The following is a 17869-nucleotide window of genomic DNA, read 5'->3' on the forward strand; positions in this document are numbered from 1 at the left end:
ATTGCCACACGAAACACACCCCAATGTGAGGGCATGCAAAGTTTCAACGCAATCGGACCCATACTTGCAAAGTTACAGGTCTGCAACAAATGCAAAGTAAGGGCGCCCTCACATGACACCTGATGACGTCAACATGACGAAAACCTTATAGGACCATCTGCGGTTGGTGATATGCGTGTCTGCCAAGTCTGAAGTCAATCAGATTTATGAAAGTGCCACAATGTACTGATTGAAGGAAAACGTGTACAAAACCTATGGAGTAAAAATGCACCTTTAATGTTACGTAACCTGACACTTGATGATGTCACGATCACGAATTTCGTCTAGGACCATCTGTGGGTGGTGGTCTAAGTATGAATTAAGTTCAAAGTCGATCGGATTTACGAAGATGCAAACTGGAGTGTTTTAAAACGTGTACAAAACATATGGGGAAATATGCATCTTTAATGTGACGTAACCTGACACCTGATGACGTCACGATCACGAATTTCTTCAAGGACCATCTGTGGGTGGTGGTCTAAGTATGTACCAAGTCTGAAATCAATCGGATTTTAAAAAGTGGCAAAGTGGACTGGTGGAAGAAACGTGTGTTAAACCTATGGAGAAAAAGTCTGAAAAAGGAGAAGAAAAAAAAAGAAAAAAAAAATCTTAACGAAAACAAGAGCTGTTTCGGTGTGTCACCGAAACAGCTAAAAAAAATCTTAACGAAAACAAGAGCTGTTTCGGTGTGTCACCGAAACAGCTAAAAAAAGAAGAAAAAAAGAAAAAAAAAAATCTTAACGAAAACAAGAGCTGTTTCGGTGTGTCACCGAAACAGCTAATTATGGCTTATTCATTTTTTTTTGATCACCTTCTTTTGGTCTCGGCAGTGCTTTTTTTTCTATAAATCTTCTTCGCTCTCTAGTAACTGGTTACAAAATTAGCTGTCAACAAGGATGGCCTTTGCCTGAAGTCGACGACAGGCGAAACAGTTTTAGTTAGGGGATACATTTTATTATTAATGTTTTTTAATTTAATTGTTTGGTGCACAGATTATTCGGATTAGACGCGCATGATATTTCATGTATTTTTTAAAATAAATTTTATTGTATTTTTTAAAGTAAATAAAGTAATGTAAACTGTAATATTGCCTGAAATTGAATAAAATATTGGATGAAAATCGAATTTTTGATAAACTGGCAATGTATTTTCATGCCAAAGACACACATAGTTACTTCGTGAATGGTCTTCTAGTGATACCTGACCCTCAAAACATGGGTTTAGACACCTTACTTGTGTAGTTATGTGCAATATTGGCCGAGATATTGGCAAAAAATCCAATTTCTGATAAATCGACACTTTAGAATTTACAAATTTTCATGCCAAAGACACACATAATTACTTCGTGAATGGTCTTCTAATGATACTTGGCCCTCAAAACATGGGTTTAGACACCTTACTTGTGTAGTTATGTGCTATATTGGCCGAGATATGCCAAAAACATGATTTTTCTGGTATTAGCGGCACTAACTTGCATATTCCTATGCCGCAGACACATGTGGTCACTTCCAGAATAGTATTATTGTGATCTCTGACCTTGAAAGCATGGGTTTAGACACCTAATTCGTTCAGTTATCTGCAATATTAGCTGAGATATAGTGAAAAATAGATTTTTCGGTAATGGCGGCACTAATTTGCATAAATCTATACGTGGGACATTTTTTTTATTTTTTTAACATAGCTGTTTGTAACAGAATTGTTTTCTAGCAATTTTTTCTGACCTAGAGACGTTGATTAGAAATTGATTTCCGAGGGTGCACGATACCCCCTTTTCCGACTGAACTAATTCGGAAAGAAAGTAATTAGAGCTTTGGGAATGCATTTAGGTTTCTGATAGTTTGAATATTTGACCAGAGAATTATTTCTAGTGCGTGCCGAACGAAGGAAAAGTTCGTCAAGTTCACGCCCGAAGCGCCGCCGCCTTGCGGTCTCTACGTCTTAGCGCCCTCTGTAGTTTAAATATAGCAGTCTGTCACTGCATGCGCTGGGTAAGATCCAACTCGGACCCAAACCAACTTGGACCCATGCTAACTCGGACCCACCACCAACTCGGACCCACTACCAACTCGGACCCAATCATGACCAACTCGGACCCATCGTGAGGACATACGTTTTCAATCATTCGATTACATTTATTTCATTTACATTTATTTCATTTTTCGGGATACATTTGTTACAACAAACAACAAAATTAAATACTCAGAAATACACATGAACATTTCAGACAAAACATACACAGTATAATGTTTAACCAGCTCCCGCTGGATTACCCAAAGGAAACATGGTTTCTGTCGAGGGGCTCTCCGACTGATTAAACAGGACACACTAAAAACAATGTTGATAAATTATAACTACGTAAAACTTTAAAGAAATAAAACAATTAAACAAGTCCTTAAATGAATAAAACTATGAACGAATAAAACAAAACACTGCATTGTGTTTTAAATTGCTATGTATACAGTAAATAAGTAAACATAATAAAATGAGTACAGGCATAAAATGGGCTACTTAAGAATAAATAAATGAATAAATAGATAATAGTGAAATCAAGCGATCAAACAAACAAACAAACAAACACCCCAACACCCCAACACCCCAACAAAAACATACAAACAATCAAAAACCAACAAAACCAACATTTAAACACCCCAACACCCAGACAAACAAACAAACACCCCAACAATCCAACAAACAAAAAATGCTTGGCAAAAATCATTGACAACGATAAAGACCTATATTGATTAAGTAGCTTCATTTGTTTTTATTAAAAATCTATTTATTGCAACATCGTTCACGCCAGACTTTTCTCAATAACAATTTAATTTCAGATTAATCCAAACTATAAATAAACATACCGTAACGAAAACGCAAATAATATAGCACATATGAAATATATACACACTTCCAAACAAGTCATGTACCAAAAGTAGAATTAGGCATATTATGAAATAAAATAACATTAAAGTAAATGAAATTTAAAGTACACTTTAAAAGTGTAACTTCTAAGCTTTAATTACACAAAGAAATCTCACATGAATAATGAATTAAAACAAACTAACACACTTTTACCCCCCCCCCCAAAAAAATTGAAAAATTTGCAAATCATATTCCATCATTTGCAGTCCATTTTTTGCAGCCATCCGAAAAGTAACTGGCGTAATTATTGTTGAAAAACAAACTTGGTTGAAAGATAGTAAGGGAACTAAACTCCCTGTGAAATTATTTTTTTCTGGGAAGCTGTCATTTTGAAGTAATCAACGAAAGAAGGCCTTTCCAACGGTGCGTCTTAAGACGCACCGTAGGAAAATTTAAATTAGTAGTTCGTTTTGTTATTCGGCGAAGCGCGCGCAAGCATTGGCACAACGCACACGCGCGCGCGGTTGCTATAATTCGTCGGATCAGTGCGCGACGTCGCGCATAGCTGCAACTCAAAACAATTCAAAACATGATTCCAGTAACTTTTGATTTGAAATTGAGATTCTAGAATGCTGTTTTTCTCGGAATATACAGCTGAAGCTTAGCTGAAACTTCATCAGGTTAGTTGTTCAGTATCCTTCATTAGATTTTGAACACTTTTGTTGCTTCAAACGAACAAAATGCACAAATTACAAATGACATGAATGATGGATTTATCTTTAAGTGACACATGTTGTTTCTTTTTTCTTTTTTTTTGCCTCTGAAGCTCGAAGTACTTGCTAAGGGTATTAGGCCGCTCTAATTTTTTGATAAATCATAAGAGTATGAAGTACCAAACAATAATTATTCAGTCATTGTAAGGTCCGAGTTGGTAATGAGTCGAAGTTGGCATAGATCCGAATTGTCAGTGGGTCCGAGTTGGTAGCGGGTACGGTACGAGTTGGCGTGGGTCCGAGTCGGCGAGGATCCGAGTTGGCATGGATCCGAGCTGGTTTGGGTCCGAGTTGACCTGATGCGGTTTCTTGCGGTTTCTTGCGGTTTCTTCGCAAGATCTTCAATCTAGGTGACCGTTTTAGCCGATTTTCGGCTAACTTTGACAGATTTTCTGTAAAAAAACAAACAAAAAAACCGAGTTTGACAGGGAATTTGACAGAATAGATATTTTTGGCAGATTTCTGGCAGAATTCTTCAAAAATGAATACTTGACAACAAAAAAATAGCAAATTAAAAAAAGGAATGGTAGGCCTACAGTTGTTTAAAAAAGCTTCACTCTTTTTCAAACAAACCCTTGCAAAATTAGACAGATTGCCTGGGTAGGTGCTGTGACACAACCGCTTTTTTCCCTGAAATTTACGCAATTTCATAACATCTTTAATGTAACTATAGATTGTTTGTAATGTAATTCGAACCTTAATTAAGGCAATATTACAACATCTGCACGTGATTTCAAGTGTTTATAGTGTAGGCCTACTTCGAGTAATTCTGGGGAATTTGGCAGATTTTTGATAAATCTGACAGATTTCTGAAGCGCATTTAGCAGAATTTGGCCATGATGTTACGGTCACCCTGTACTAACCAAAGGGTACTGACATTCGAAGTTGTATTTCACACACAGCACAGGCCGTCCGGAGCGCGCGGGGCTAGCTGTCGATCGATCGGCCCTTGCGTAAAAATTCGCTTCGGAATTCTACTAATTTGGCGGCGTAGGTAAGATCTTTCTCCTTTTTTTCATAACTGTTTCTTTTCCTAACTAAATGTTGATACTGCTGTTAGCAGATCAAAAAATTGTGTGCCATTAGCACTAGCACTAGCAGGTGAAACATGCTAAGCAGAATTTGACAATCATTTGACATAATTGACAATGACATGTTTGATTTTGTTATGTTCATGATGTTTGTTTTCTGATACTGCCGTGTGTGGTGCAAGTATTGACTCACAATCACTGGTACACCCCAAGCAATTATGAAGTGTTTGTTTAGCCATGAACAGGTCTCACATTTTGTCCGTTCTTAAATTAATTAACTCAACAGAGCATAGGCCTAATCATTTGCAGGTATACGTGCATTGGTGTTACATTTGTGTGTAACAATGCGCGCGCGTATGCAAGCGTTACCTTTGCAGGATAGACTTTTCCGGCAGCAGCCATTTTATGCGGTGGCGCAAGTGTCGCGCGAGTCGCACTCAGGTTGGGGGCACACGCTTCAGGTTCCTTTGACCAATAAGAACTTTCGTGTACGCCTCGTCTTTAAGAACGCATGCAGCATGCGCGTGAGGGTGACACCACCGCAGTAAAAGCTTCTAATTCTGGTGGCCGGAATCCACTATACGAATAGGCCCACACTAAATTACCATTTCTCGTCGAGCGAATACCTGGCCGAGTGGATAGCAGGCCTGCCTCACAAACAACGCCAGTTCGAGTCCCTGCGTGACCGATGTTTTTGAAACTTTATTTTTTGTGTCGCAAAAAAGAAGAGTTGTCTTCTTTTATTGTTTTAAATATAGGCCTAACACCCTCATGCGTATTTATGTATACGAGTAAGCCTTTGTCATATTATTTTTTTACCATTTCTGGTCGAGCGAACTCCTGACCTAGTGGACAGCTTGCAGGCCTTACGCAACGCCACTCCAGGTCCCGTCCCAGCGTGACTGACGTTTAGGAAACTATTTTTGTGTCCTAAAAAAAATAGATTTGTCTTCTTTAATTGTTTTCAATTGAATCCTACATTTAATCTTCTTTTTGTGATTCGTTGCTCTGGAGGTTTTGTATAATTAAAGGGAAATATAGTCAATAATATACAAAATTTTAATTGTGCATCTATTTCCCATCTCTTTAACACAAAGTCACGACGACTTTCTGAACATCATTTGTTCCTTTCTGAACATCAAGCTGAAATGTACTGAGGAGAAGTTAACTCAAAAGCAGAATCTTTCTAAAGAAAATTAATAAAAACTGGACATTTGCATAAATTTGTTGATTTACAAACGCAGGGTGATTGGGAAGACAACTTTTTCAGTGGACATTGCCTAGAGAAATAGTTGAATATTTTTATGTCAGAGAACAGAAAAAAAAGAGAATCAAGAAATTTAGCCTATAGATTCTAATGGATCCATTTGTTTTCATTTGAAAAACAAAAGCCTCCCTTGGGGTTTGATAAATTTGAGTATGTTTTATTTACACGTACACATTATTCCCGGTTTATGTCATCAGTAAAAAATGTGCAAACATATCTATTTCATTCAGAGAGGACACAATATCATGAAGTGACAAGAACATCTGAAAATCTGAAATGTACAAGTGTGTGTACTGATAAGACCTAATAATAATAATTGTGCTTATATAGCGCTTTCAACAATCTCAAAGCGCTTTACAATCATTACCCCGTTCATCAGGCCATGGGCCACGCGGCAGCCGATATCAGTGCTCAATCAGTCCTCGACCCTCACAGGTACCCATTTATACTCCTGGGTGGAGAGAGGCAATTATAGTTTAGTGTCTTGCCCAAGGGCACAAACACCATGTTCCTGGCCGGGTTCGAACCCACGTACCTTTGTAAAAGAGTCAAACACCATAACCACTGGACCATGGCGTTCTACTTCTGGTTTGATGACATTAGGAAGCCCAGGGTCAACATTGTACCTGATATCTTTAGTTGTGTCACGGACATCGCCACTGGATATGGATTAAATGATGAATTCAATTAAAAACAAAAATTTGATGATTCAAATTCTTGCCGGTTTGATGACGTCATGATCCTGAAACCTCGCAAATTTGTTTGCAGTTGTCCAAAGAATATCTGTGGTCAATTTAGTAAATTTTTTACGAATGGTTTTTAAAATGAAAGCGGGAACTTTGGGAAATTTTGTTTGGTCTAAAAATTTCCTTTGGAAATTCCTTGCAAACTTGAGATCTAGGAATGCTCAACTTTTGCCATAATGCACATTTCCATAATACACATTTTCCATGATGCACATTTTGTAAGTTCACGGAGCCCCATTAAATTTTACAGGTGTAAACAGTGGGGGTTTCAGGTGGGGGAGTGTGGCCTAGTGGTTAGGGTATGTGAGTCATGATCGGAGGGTCAGGGGTTCAAATCCAGCTGCTGGTCATATGTTGTGTCCTTGGGCAAGCCACTTCACCTCCATTTGCCTCTCTCCACCGAGGAGTATAAATGGGTACCAGCATTAGCTGGGGAATAACCTGCAATGGACTAGCATCCCAGCCAGGGGAACAGACATTTTGTATTCTCAGTTGTTGCATGCCACTGAAACCGGAGATAAACGCCGGCATGTTAACTTTCACGAATGCCTGTTTTGATTCCAGGGAAGATCTGGCCGCCATGGAGCAGCACAGTGAGGTGGTCTTCTCCCTGACGGCTGAGGAGACAAAACAACTGAAAGATGGAGTTAACCTCGTCAACCGATCTGAGAAGGAGAGGCTCATCATCTTCAAGGACCCCACGGCAGAGAACACAGAGGAGGAGCCAGCCACAGCCCACATGTACAAGGCGTGCCTGAACAGGTGTAAACACCAAGGGGGAACGTTTATCAAGGATATTGAGGATGGGGACAATTGGTGAGTTTTGCTATTGTAGATAATAATTTGACATAGGAGTTAGTGATGAAGTGCAGTTTTTAAGCAACGGTGGACACAAACGGTACAGGAAACTGGCCAACACTGTCCGTATATCGTGCGGTATACTATCAGCGTACGTGACTGCACTGTGTAGCGGGCAACGAACCACATGCCGCGGCAGGAAAATTTAGGGAAACACGCTGCGCTGTATCGCATCAAGTACGAGTTGTACAACCTCGAAATATCTTCATGAAAAATTGAAAATATATACTACACCATAAAGAGAGATAAAGTTCTGTGAATTAACTTGCAGAAATCTTCTTTCTTAATCAATATTTACTTGGCATTTTTAAGATGTCAAATTCGACCTGTTCGTGTTACGCTATGTTGGTCATAGACTGGTTGCCAAGGGCCGATCCCGAACATATTTTTTTTGGGGGGGGCCAACAAAAATTTTGGTCCCCCCAAAAAGTAACGGCATAGGGCCCAGAAATTTTTTGAATTCTACGTGCTCTGTGGTGTGATCTGAGGCAGTTAGTGACCACTTAAACCAATTTTTTTTAGGAAAAGAGTTTACGCACTGCCTGGGTTCGGTTTTTTTTTGGGGGGGGGGGGGGGCCACCCCCTGCATTTGAATACGTGTGTTTTCATCAACGAAATAGTGTATCGAAAGGGAGCTTGCTGATTGCAAAACAATGGTGGTTTCTTTTTGAAAATATACATGTAAGTAGGTAAACAAATAATACGGACGGCAGAATTGTTGCAAGTGTTCTTAACATAAGGAGGTTGTCGAGGAGACAGAAAATGCAACATGAATATTTTTTTCTGTCCACATAATTTGATGGATTTTAATGCAACTTGGCTACGGTGCGTGTGCCGTTGGGAAAGGCACTTTGTCACTCATTGCTTCTCTCCACTCAGGAGTTAATGGGTACCTGTGAGGGCAGATATGGTTATTGTGATTGAATAAGCTTGCTTGCGCCTAACAGGTAGCAACGAGCTGTATACTCCCCAGCGAGCTGAGATGGTCTTTGGAATGTTTCATTGGCCTAATGAGCAGGGTGATAATGATCAGCCTTGAGTATCACTGATGGATATGTGCGCTTTATAAATAGGCATTATTATTTAGGCCCCCCCCCCAAAAAAATTTTACCTTCGGTTTCCCTACCTATCGGTTCCCTATTCTGACAGCCCCGACCCTAATTTGTTTAAATGGGAAAAATGTGGAAAAAAATACCCAAAACCATCAATTTCTACCTTTTACCCTTGACTACACACAGACGCCTCCATATGACCGTACACCAACAAAAATTAGCCCCCCCCCCCAAAATCTGTACCTACTGGTATTCTATTTTCGAATGCCTTGTCAACGGAAGCAGAATTTTTAATTTATTTTTTGGTCTCATCATTGGATGGAGTGATCCTTGGGCATCACACCTCTTTCTGAAAAATGCACAAAATTTGACTTTTTGAAGAACACAAACAAAGTGATCGACCGCCAAAAAAAGGCGACATGTGCGATCCATGGATCACCTTTTTAAAAAAATATGTACGTGGTTTCAACTTGCAGTACATAAGAGCAAAAGTAAACCAATGACCACAAATTCTCCTTATAATCTGTCAAACTTTTGCTAAAAAAAGTCAGTTGTAGAAAGTGGCCAGGAATCGCCTCAGATTGCACCTCAGAGCATCTAGAATCCAAAAGTGTTAAGAATATGTGGAACGACGTTTAAAGTGCGCTGAAAATGGAGGCTTTGACTACAAAGCATCAGTAATAATGTGCATGCAGTTGCACTGATGAATATTTAAAAAGCTTCCACAAACTTCATTCATGGTCTTTAATTTGTGCCATGACAAGACGAACAATGTTGCTTCAATTTTAAAATATTAAACGCACAGACCAGATACAAAGGGGTTTGTGGTTGGCCGTTTTTTGCCCCCCCCCCCCCCCCTTGTTCAAAATTCCTGGCTACACTTGTGATTGGCACCATGAAATAAAACAAACCAAATTTCAGATTGAAAAATATGCAAACTAATACATGTACACCTGGCACAAAAATAAACTAAGCTGTTTTTATAATCATCCTTGTTTGGACATTCCTTGGTGAACAAAAGATTCGAACTGTACGTTTTGTCACCGAAACATTCGTGTTCGATTTGATACCTCATTTGGGAACACTGTGTAAGAAATAACGAGAGCGCAAGCGCTGAAGCTCCTGAAACCCCAAAATGAAAAGTTGCACTCGGCGAGATTTTCAATGGGCATTGCAACATATGTGAATGCGGGGCCTGCATCATGGCAGTTTTGGGATTTCACGAGCTTCAGCGCTTGCGCTCTCGTTATTTCTTTCTCAGTGTTTCCAAGTGAGGTATCAAATTGAACCGGAATATTTCCGTGACAAAATATATTTCACCGAGAAATATCCAAACAAGGATGGTTCTAAAAATTGCTTAGTTTCTGTTTGTGCCAGCTGTACATGTACAGTTTACATGCACAGAATTGTTTATGTTTTAATACAAGATTTATACTGAAATTTCAAACACTCCACCCTCAAAAAAAAGAAAAATTGGGGGTGAGGCTTTAAAAACAAAATTAAATTTCAGTATAAAATTTCAACAAAATTAGTTAAAAAAGGCCTTCCCTCTCCCCCTTAAGAAGGTCTTATTAAGACTGCAATGTCACATTATGATTCAATGTTTCCACATGAGGAAACAACATCTTTTCCCGGTCAGGAAATTATTCTGCTTTATACATTGTTTCCTAAATAGGGAACTCGTTTGTTCCCTGTTCCGGAATCACATGTACCAGGACATGTAACCTACATATAATAAAATTATAGATTTGTTAAAAGGTTTAAATATATACATGTACCAGTCCCGTACATGTAGATCACAAACACAGTTGTCCTCTTCCAACACTTTTGACCCCAAAAATATCACTAAGTTGTAAAAATTAAAAAAAATAATGGGTCTGGTGAAGACGGAAATTAACAGTGTGTTATGTTGTGTCGTGAATATACATCTCATTATTTATAAAAAAGTTTTTACCAGTGCATTGGACATGGGCAGTGTCCACATGCTTGAAGTATAAAATAAACAGGAATATGTAGCCCTACATTATCCCCCCTCCCCATAGTTGTTTCATACTTCTTTAACTCAGCAGAGTAGACATACAGGAGCATCATTAATATCATTAGGAATATAGGATGTGCTTTTTTGTGTGTGAATGCACTTAAAAAGCAACATTTGTGGCTCTTAAAGTTGTTCTGTTCCCCGTGCTCTTCAGAAAAGAAAATGTGTATAAATTTACTACTTGTAAACCATATTTGGAAAGAAAGTTGCATCCTGACGGCACTTTTTTCATCGTATTATCTTCACAGTGAAGGTCGGTCATTGAAAAAAATGTTGGAAAGACATGAATCTGGGATTGAGAAATATTTCAAATTTTGTTAGAAACTATACATACTTTGAAAATGCACGCGATTCTCCATAGATTTTGTACAAAACCAAAGAAGTGGCGTTTCAATACTACAATCTTTCTGAATGTTTTATTAAAAAAAGAAATAAAAAAAAAAAACCTCCTTGTTCCTTTTTTCAACGTACTGGTATGCAACCCTCTGGTATGCAACCCTCTGGTATGCAGCCTCTGAAAAAAAGGTGTTTTTTGGGGGGCACAAACAGATTAGCTTTGCGAGCAGACTGGCTCCCGGTCTGTACATTATCGATGCTAATTGTGGGGCAGGAACCAGCCTACAGTACCTGGAAAGACCCAGCACAAGCCTAAAGCACTGCCAATATCAGAGGGAAAATAGTCAAATATGTTTCTAATATTAAATGTTTGAAAGATCTCATCTTCCTGAGTTTTTGAATGAGTAATTTCTTACCTGTGTCAAAAAATCCAAGTCCAAATTTTTGTTTTTAATTTGAAAAATAAAGACAATGACTGGATCAGGGTTTGAACCTGTGACCTCCAGATTGCCGTTCCAGTGCTCTACCAACTGAGCTATCCAGCCCTATGCTGTCTGTACCCCATTTTGTCAGTGTGTTTGTTCACGGGGCACTACTTACAAGCTAGAAACCCATATGCCATGTAGTCAGGGATCATGCCCAAAGTCACAATGCTAACAACATACATGTAAGCAATGTGTAAACCCGGGAAATAGCAAATAGGGATCACTCAGAGAGGATACAGCTTTTTGTTACAAATTTTCAAATACACCACAAAGGGAAACTGACTAGAAGCAAAATTGTATTATTTTCTCAATTCATCTTTGGAGTGTGAGTCATTCTGATTAATTGTGTTGTGGTATTGTTGACAGTGTTTTACGCTGCACCAAGCATGGATGGAAGTTGGACGCCAAGACGATGCGATACGTGAACCCACCTGACAGCTTCAGCCAGGAACAGCTAGGTATGTTGGTTTTGAAATATAGATATTTTTGTCATTCATGTGGCACTATTCTTTGCACAAGCATTTAGGACATTTCTAACTGTTTCCATATATTTTAAGTATTCATGTGATGATTCAAACTTAAACTTTGTTTAAGATAAAGAACAAACTGTTGTAATTTTTTATTCTTGTTTTTATTTCAATTTTAATAACAATTTTAATGAAAATCTCGTAAGAAATCTCTCCTTCTTCTCCAACTTCGAAAAAATATCACTTTGAAGGCATATTATATATGTATAGGAAAATTTGCTTTTCATGTTTTTGTTTTCATTTCCAATAACAACATCACTCAAAATCCAAAGATGAATTTTCAAAACTTAACCTGTCGCAATTTCAGCTTTGTGGATATTACACTTTTTGAGGAAAATGGGGAAAAACAATGCACAACCCTTGGATCACAAAACACGAGTTCGTCAACAGAACTCTTTCTTTCCAAAGATCAGTCAATTGACTGATTGTTTGAAATCACCTACATTTCTTGATTTCTACTAAATGACAGCAAGCCAGACAGAATAATTTCATGGGGTGTTTAGTAACAGTAAGATCTTTAATCCAAACAAGCTTTTTGATAATAAGGCCGTGTCCGAAACGGACTTCCAAAGCTACGGCTACGTCTATTGTCAGCGCGCCCCAGCGTATTTTCAATGGGCGCGGACCTAGACCTAGCTCTAGACAGTTGATTCGGATGCAGCCTAATTCGCAAGGCTACTTTTTGGGTAAATGCAAATTATCCTATGTGCCTTTAACACAAGTGTTTTAGGTAACCAGACTATTTCTATAATTGAGCATCAATCTGTATTTTTTTTCACCCACTTCTCCAAAGTTCCTGAGTTGAATGATGATGGCAGCCTGAGCATAGTAGAATTGAAGCCACCCCAGCCATGGGAGACGGACAAGAGACCGCCTGCGCCGCTCCGAGTAGGAGAAGTCCAGGTCAGTCAGCCATAGTCAGTAGTTTTTAATTAAATTGCTTTTTTTTATCTCATTTGTGTCCCCCTGGCTTTAGCCACGAAAGGGGGATCTTGCGATAGTGTATTCCTTCTGTCCTCGTGCGTTTTTTTATGGTGTACATGTACATCGAGGACACACAGGTGCAACATTATTTGTGAATCGGGTGTACATTTGTGTTCCTTTTTGGCTAGATTAACTGTTTAGTGCTGTCATGTGAAAAGTACGAGCAAAGGAAAAGGGAAGAGGAACAAAAGAAAATGATTTACACATAATAAACAAACGTGGGTGTACATTTGTGTTTCTTTTTGGCTAGTGTTTAGTGCTGTCATATGAAAAGTCAGACTTCAACCGAACTTGGTGACAATAATCTTTGGGTAGGGGGACTTCAAATGACTTCAGACATTTGAGGTCAAAGGTCATCTAGGGGTCAAATGAGGTCATTGTTGTTTTTGGTTAGGTACACTGAAAAGTGTGCTTACTAACTGACTGTATAAATACTGCCAGCATGCCAGGAGAATCGCGCAAGTTTAACTTGCAGTATTTGTTTTTAGTTAATACACATTTACACGTTGTACATGTTTTTACTGTTGAGTCGTTAGGCCCTTCTTGTGTAAATGCACTTGTTTTTCATAATAGTCAGTTATAAGCTAATGTATGCCATAAATGCATTGGTTGTAATTTTATGAAACAGACCGATTTAAGGGCTAGTAATGAGACATCTTTCCAGTGACCGGTTCACTGTTTGTGTCCATTGATGCCGGAGAAAACACGAAAAAATGCTGAATTTTATTTTCAACCGTCAAAGTGCAGCAAGCTGAATCTGTCGTGCACAGAACCAATAAGTCACAGGGCATGCTTGAGTGCTGGTAGTGTTGCGGGAAAAAATTACAAACACGTACCTAGCGTAACTGAACGTACACACAGTCAGTAGCTGGCTTGCGCCTGTTAACATTTGTAGTATTCGAAAAGTCCTTCTACTTTTGTCCACAGTTATGGTTCAGTCCAAACCATCTTTATTACTTATGATATAAAATTCCTCTTTTCTTGATAATGACAGCGTGCCAGGGGCTACATATTCACAGGATACTTGGTACACCGACCTGCCAACTAGTATGTTTTTGCCGAATTTCGTACAGAAATTTGTTGAAAATACAATTGAACGTTTTCCCCCCCATTAAGAAAGGGTTTTGACCATTTTCACACTCCCGAAAAAAATCCTATTTCAGAGCGGCTGCGAGTGTAGATTATACTTGATACAAAACGGCTGATTCAACGTACACACATGCACGTACTCTTAATCTTATGAACGATGTACACAAACTGAATCTGGCTTTGCGATTCCCACTGTACGATATACAATCTATCTCCACGGTATTACAAACTAGCACCAGTCCAGATCCAGTGTGTGCCGATACTTTAAGCAGCCACACCCTCGCCGCAGAAATAAATGTCTGTATTCGTACACACACATACCAGCAGGAGTATGCACGTGCACGTACGTGTACATATGCGTAAGCCGGAGGGGGACATTGCGATAGCGTATTCCTTCTGTGTGTCAACATCTGTGCGTTTGTTTATGGTGTAATTCGAGGACACACACGTGCAACATCATGGGTGAATACCCCCTCAACAGTAAGAAAGGGAGAGTTGCGGGAGACCACTGGGAAGGACATTCAAACACAATGCCGATGATGCGTGATGCTCACGCCAAGACGCTTTAGATGGCTCTGTGCATTCTCAGAATAAAATTAGTCGTGCGTAATGTGCTATACACGCGCCAATCAGTATGCGTGCAGACTGTGTTCCGTCCGCGGGGCTTTTCAAAGTGGTACAAAAAATGAGTACATGACAATAAGGCCAAAAAAACAAAACTCGGTCTCTGGTCAGCGCGTGCGTCGATTTTAATCATGCGCGTCAACCTTTTTTTTTTTTCAAATTGACACGAAAGCTACAACAGCGCCCTCTATTGCCGCACCTCCTCAAATTTTTGAACCAAGGAGCACCAAGGAATGGGGAAGTTGCACCAAGGCAAATGATAAAGGGCACCAAGGCAAATTATGGAGGACACCAATGTATAATGAGGACACAAAAAAGCAAAATAGTACCCACCTTGTCTGTACAATTCAAGCTTGAAAAAAAAAAAAAAAGCCACCAAAAAACCAAAAAAAAAAACCTCGCCGCATCAATTCCGGAACTTCGATTATTTATTTTTTGTGTGGCCTAATCACGGTTTATTAATAAAATATTGTATCCTGTTGCAACAGAGTAATTCAGCGCAACTGTCTGAATTGCTGGAAAATCACTTTCTGGCTCCAGTAATGAAAGTACCGTGCCTGCTGTTCCCAAATTCTTGACATATTACACGTGTATGCACAATACAGAAGCGCACAAATTGTATTGCAGTTCACCTCATAGAGGGATGACATTGCACCGGGTGTTTCACCATATCATTGCATCGCTGTTCAAAGTGTAAAAGTCTATGCATTCATAACTAAAGATTAAGATTAGATTTTGAAGTGTTTACCATTTGGTGGTTTTAGATGTTTGGATTATTTGTAAAAGCAAACACACTTACATGCATTTCACAAATTATCCAACTTGTGTACATATTTGATATTTGTTAATATCCTTGATAAAGTTGTATGATAACCCAAATACTATTTAATAACCCTCCTATGCAAACATTCATGTACAATCTATGCCAAGTTGACCTTACATTCAAAATTAATCAGGCGACTGTTTTGAACAGTTACAATGTAAGAATTCCCAGCCCACATAAAGCAGGATTGACTGGCTGGGACTGTTTAAGTAACTGATACAGCTGTGCTTTGACTCCCGGTGAGTGATAAAGCAGCTGTAGCACAACTTGCCTGACCCAGTTTGACTAGTCGCAGTGCTTGCATCACATATGATCTGACCGCTGGTGACTAGCCTTTGTTAAAAGTATAGCAGGGGAAGTGAAAGTGAATTTTGACTGTCTGTGACTGTTTAAGTACCAGGAGGGTTAACAATTGTTAACTGTTGTGATGTTTTAAACACTTGAGGGGAGCACAGCACATGAGGTGTTTTTATAGACCAGACACGTGGCCGTTCTAGACCAATAAAATTGCAGTATTCAAGCACACGATTATAACAAACTAATTTTTCCTTAATATTTTTAGATATTTTCAAATTATGTTATGGTACCGGTACATGCACATGTACCGGTAGCTTACTTAAAAAAATAAATGAAAATAAAATAAACAATTTGATCAATAATTTTTTTCAAAGCTGCAAGTGTGTGCATTATCGAGGAATTAAAAAGAGACGGGTATTTTAAAATATATTTGATACGCATAAACTTTTTAATATATATGTATTGAGAGTCCAGATTGTTTACAAAACTATGATTTGCCTTTATGCTATGAAAAAAAATTCTGAAAATATAAACATTGAACATGATATAAACTGCACTGTACTTTATTTGTCCCTATTTGACCTGTTACCATGGTAACATTGCAGTTTCATAGTCCCCAGATTCTTTAAGGTTTGCCTCTCTGTAAAATATATTTTGCCAGTGCGTTCTTCTTTACCTGTTTGCTATGTTAAGTATATGGTGTGTTTACGGTAACATGTACCTGGATTTTTTGGCGGGCAAATTGCTGACTTCAAACTTTTGATGGCCAAAATATAAAATGAGGTATATTTTGAAAATAAAAAAGTCTTTCCTGCTAAATTTTGTGTTTGTTTTTGTAAGTTAAACAATTAAAATAAAGTATATTTTGAAAGTAAAAAAGTCCTCCCCACTAAATTTTTGTTCATAAAACAATAGGTTAAAACAATAACATGAAAAAGGTACCCAAAATAAACAAAAAAGACAGACTGACAAAAATTTAAAAATTGCAAAATAATTGTTTTCTTACCTACTTTGATAATGCTTTAGGGCATTACCGTAGACACACAGTTTTAAAGGGAATGCACAACATATGCTTTTGCTGCAGTTTTCAGAAGTAAAGGAATTTGAGAGGACTAGTATGTTATAGCAAATATTGTTAAACTGACTTTTTCACGTTTTGGGCTTGTAGATGCTGGAAAAACCAAGAAAACCAATCATGTTCTTGTAGTCTGGTTCCCTGACCCCTCTTAAGATGAAACGGAGCAAGTTATAGACTTTGGGATTGTAAGGTCACAGAATCAGGTCGGTAGCTGGCTTGTAGCCCTTCACAGGTGTGTAATCCACTGCAAAGAAAATGCGAAATAACTAAGTATAAAAAACTAGGAGCAATGTTAGAAACAAAGCCAGTTTTCACCAACGCTGGTCGGCTGACCAGCTTTGGAAAAATACAATTTTTCTTGAAAATGTCAGCACACCAGGAGCCACGATTTTACGGGATGCTTCAGACTGTGATTCCCTTACAATCAAGTAAGGTATTTTCTGATAATTTGATCATTTCATTTTTTGATGTTTGCAAATGTATATCTTCCCTTTAACACAGTTATTTTTAAATTTCCGGCCTGATCAAAAATGCTGTAATTGTTGTTGGAAACAGAAAAGCACACCTTGTCATTAGCAGGTGCCTCAAAAATGCTATGAATAGACTATTTATCTCACAGATGGCTAATAGACAAAGTGACAGGAATTAGAAAGGTTGGTTCATTGCATGAGGTTGATGCTTCAAATTACATTGAAAGGATGAATAATAAACATATTAAGTTGTCATCTGGAGTAAAGTACCTTGTGTTTTGTATAAAACTTCACCCTCGCACTACCGACTACAGTGTACATGTACGTTGCTTTGCACTCTTGATTACAGTGAGATAAAAAAAAGTCACATGTACACGAACAAATTACAGCTTGCATACACATGTGTACCATTTTGTTCATAACCAAATTATTACAATGTCCCTCATCTTTTAGCAGCACGCTTGAATTGTACAAATTTCAATTGCATAAATTACTT

General features: G+C 38.4%; 1 protein-coding gene across 2 annotated transcripts in view; it reads left to right on the forward strand.

Annotated features, from left to right (window-relative positions):
- The first annotated feature begins 3534 nt into the window (after positions 1 to 3534).
- The window catches only part of LOC119719273 (cytidine monophosphate-N-acetylneuraminic acid hydroxylase-like), a 40884-nt gene continuing 26549 nt past the window's right edge, over positions 3535 to 17869 (forward strand). Inside the window, exons 1-4 of one of the 2 annotated variants that reach the window (XM_038188660.1) lie at positions 3535 to 3575; positions 7277 to 7528; positions 11848 to 11939; positions 12802 to 12911. In XM_038188660.1, the coding sequence (XP_038044588.1) occupies positions 7293 to 7528; positions 11848 to 11939; positions 12802 to 12911 (438 nt within the window). In that variant the 5' untranslated portion in view covers positions 3535 to 3575; positions 7277 to 7292. Of the gene's footprint in view, positions 3576 to 4551; positions 4663 to 7276; positions 7529 to 11847; positions 11940 to 12801; positions 12912 to 17869 lie in introns of those variants that run through there. The other variant, XM_038188659.1, reaches the window with a different exon arrangement.

Source organism: Patiria miniata, unplaced genomic scaffold, assembly GCF_015706575.1.
Source record: "Patiria miniata isolate m_02_andy unplaced genomic scaffold, ASM1570657v1 HiC_scaffold_8, whole genome shotgun sequence".
In the NCBI taxonomy this organism is placed as follows: domain Eukaryota; kingdom Metazoa; phylum Echinodermata; class Asteroidea; order Valvatida; family Asterinidae; genus Patiria; species Patiria miniata.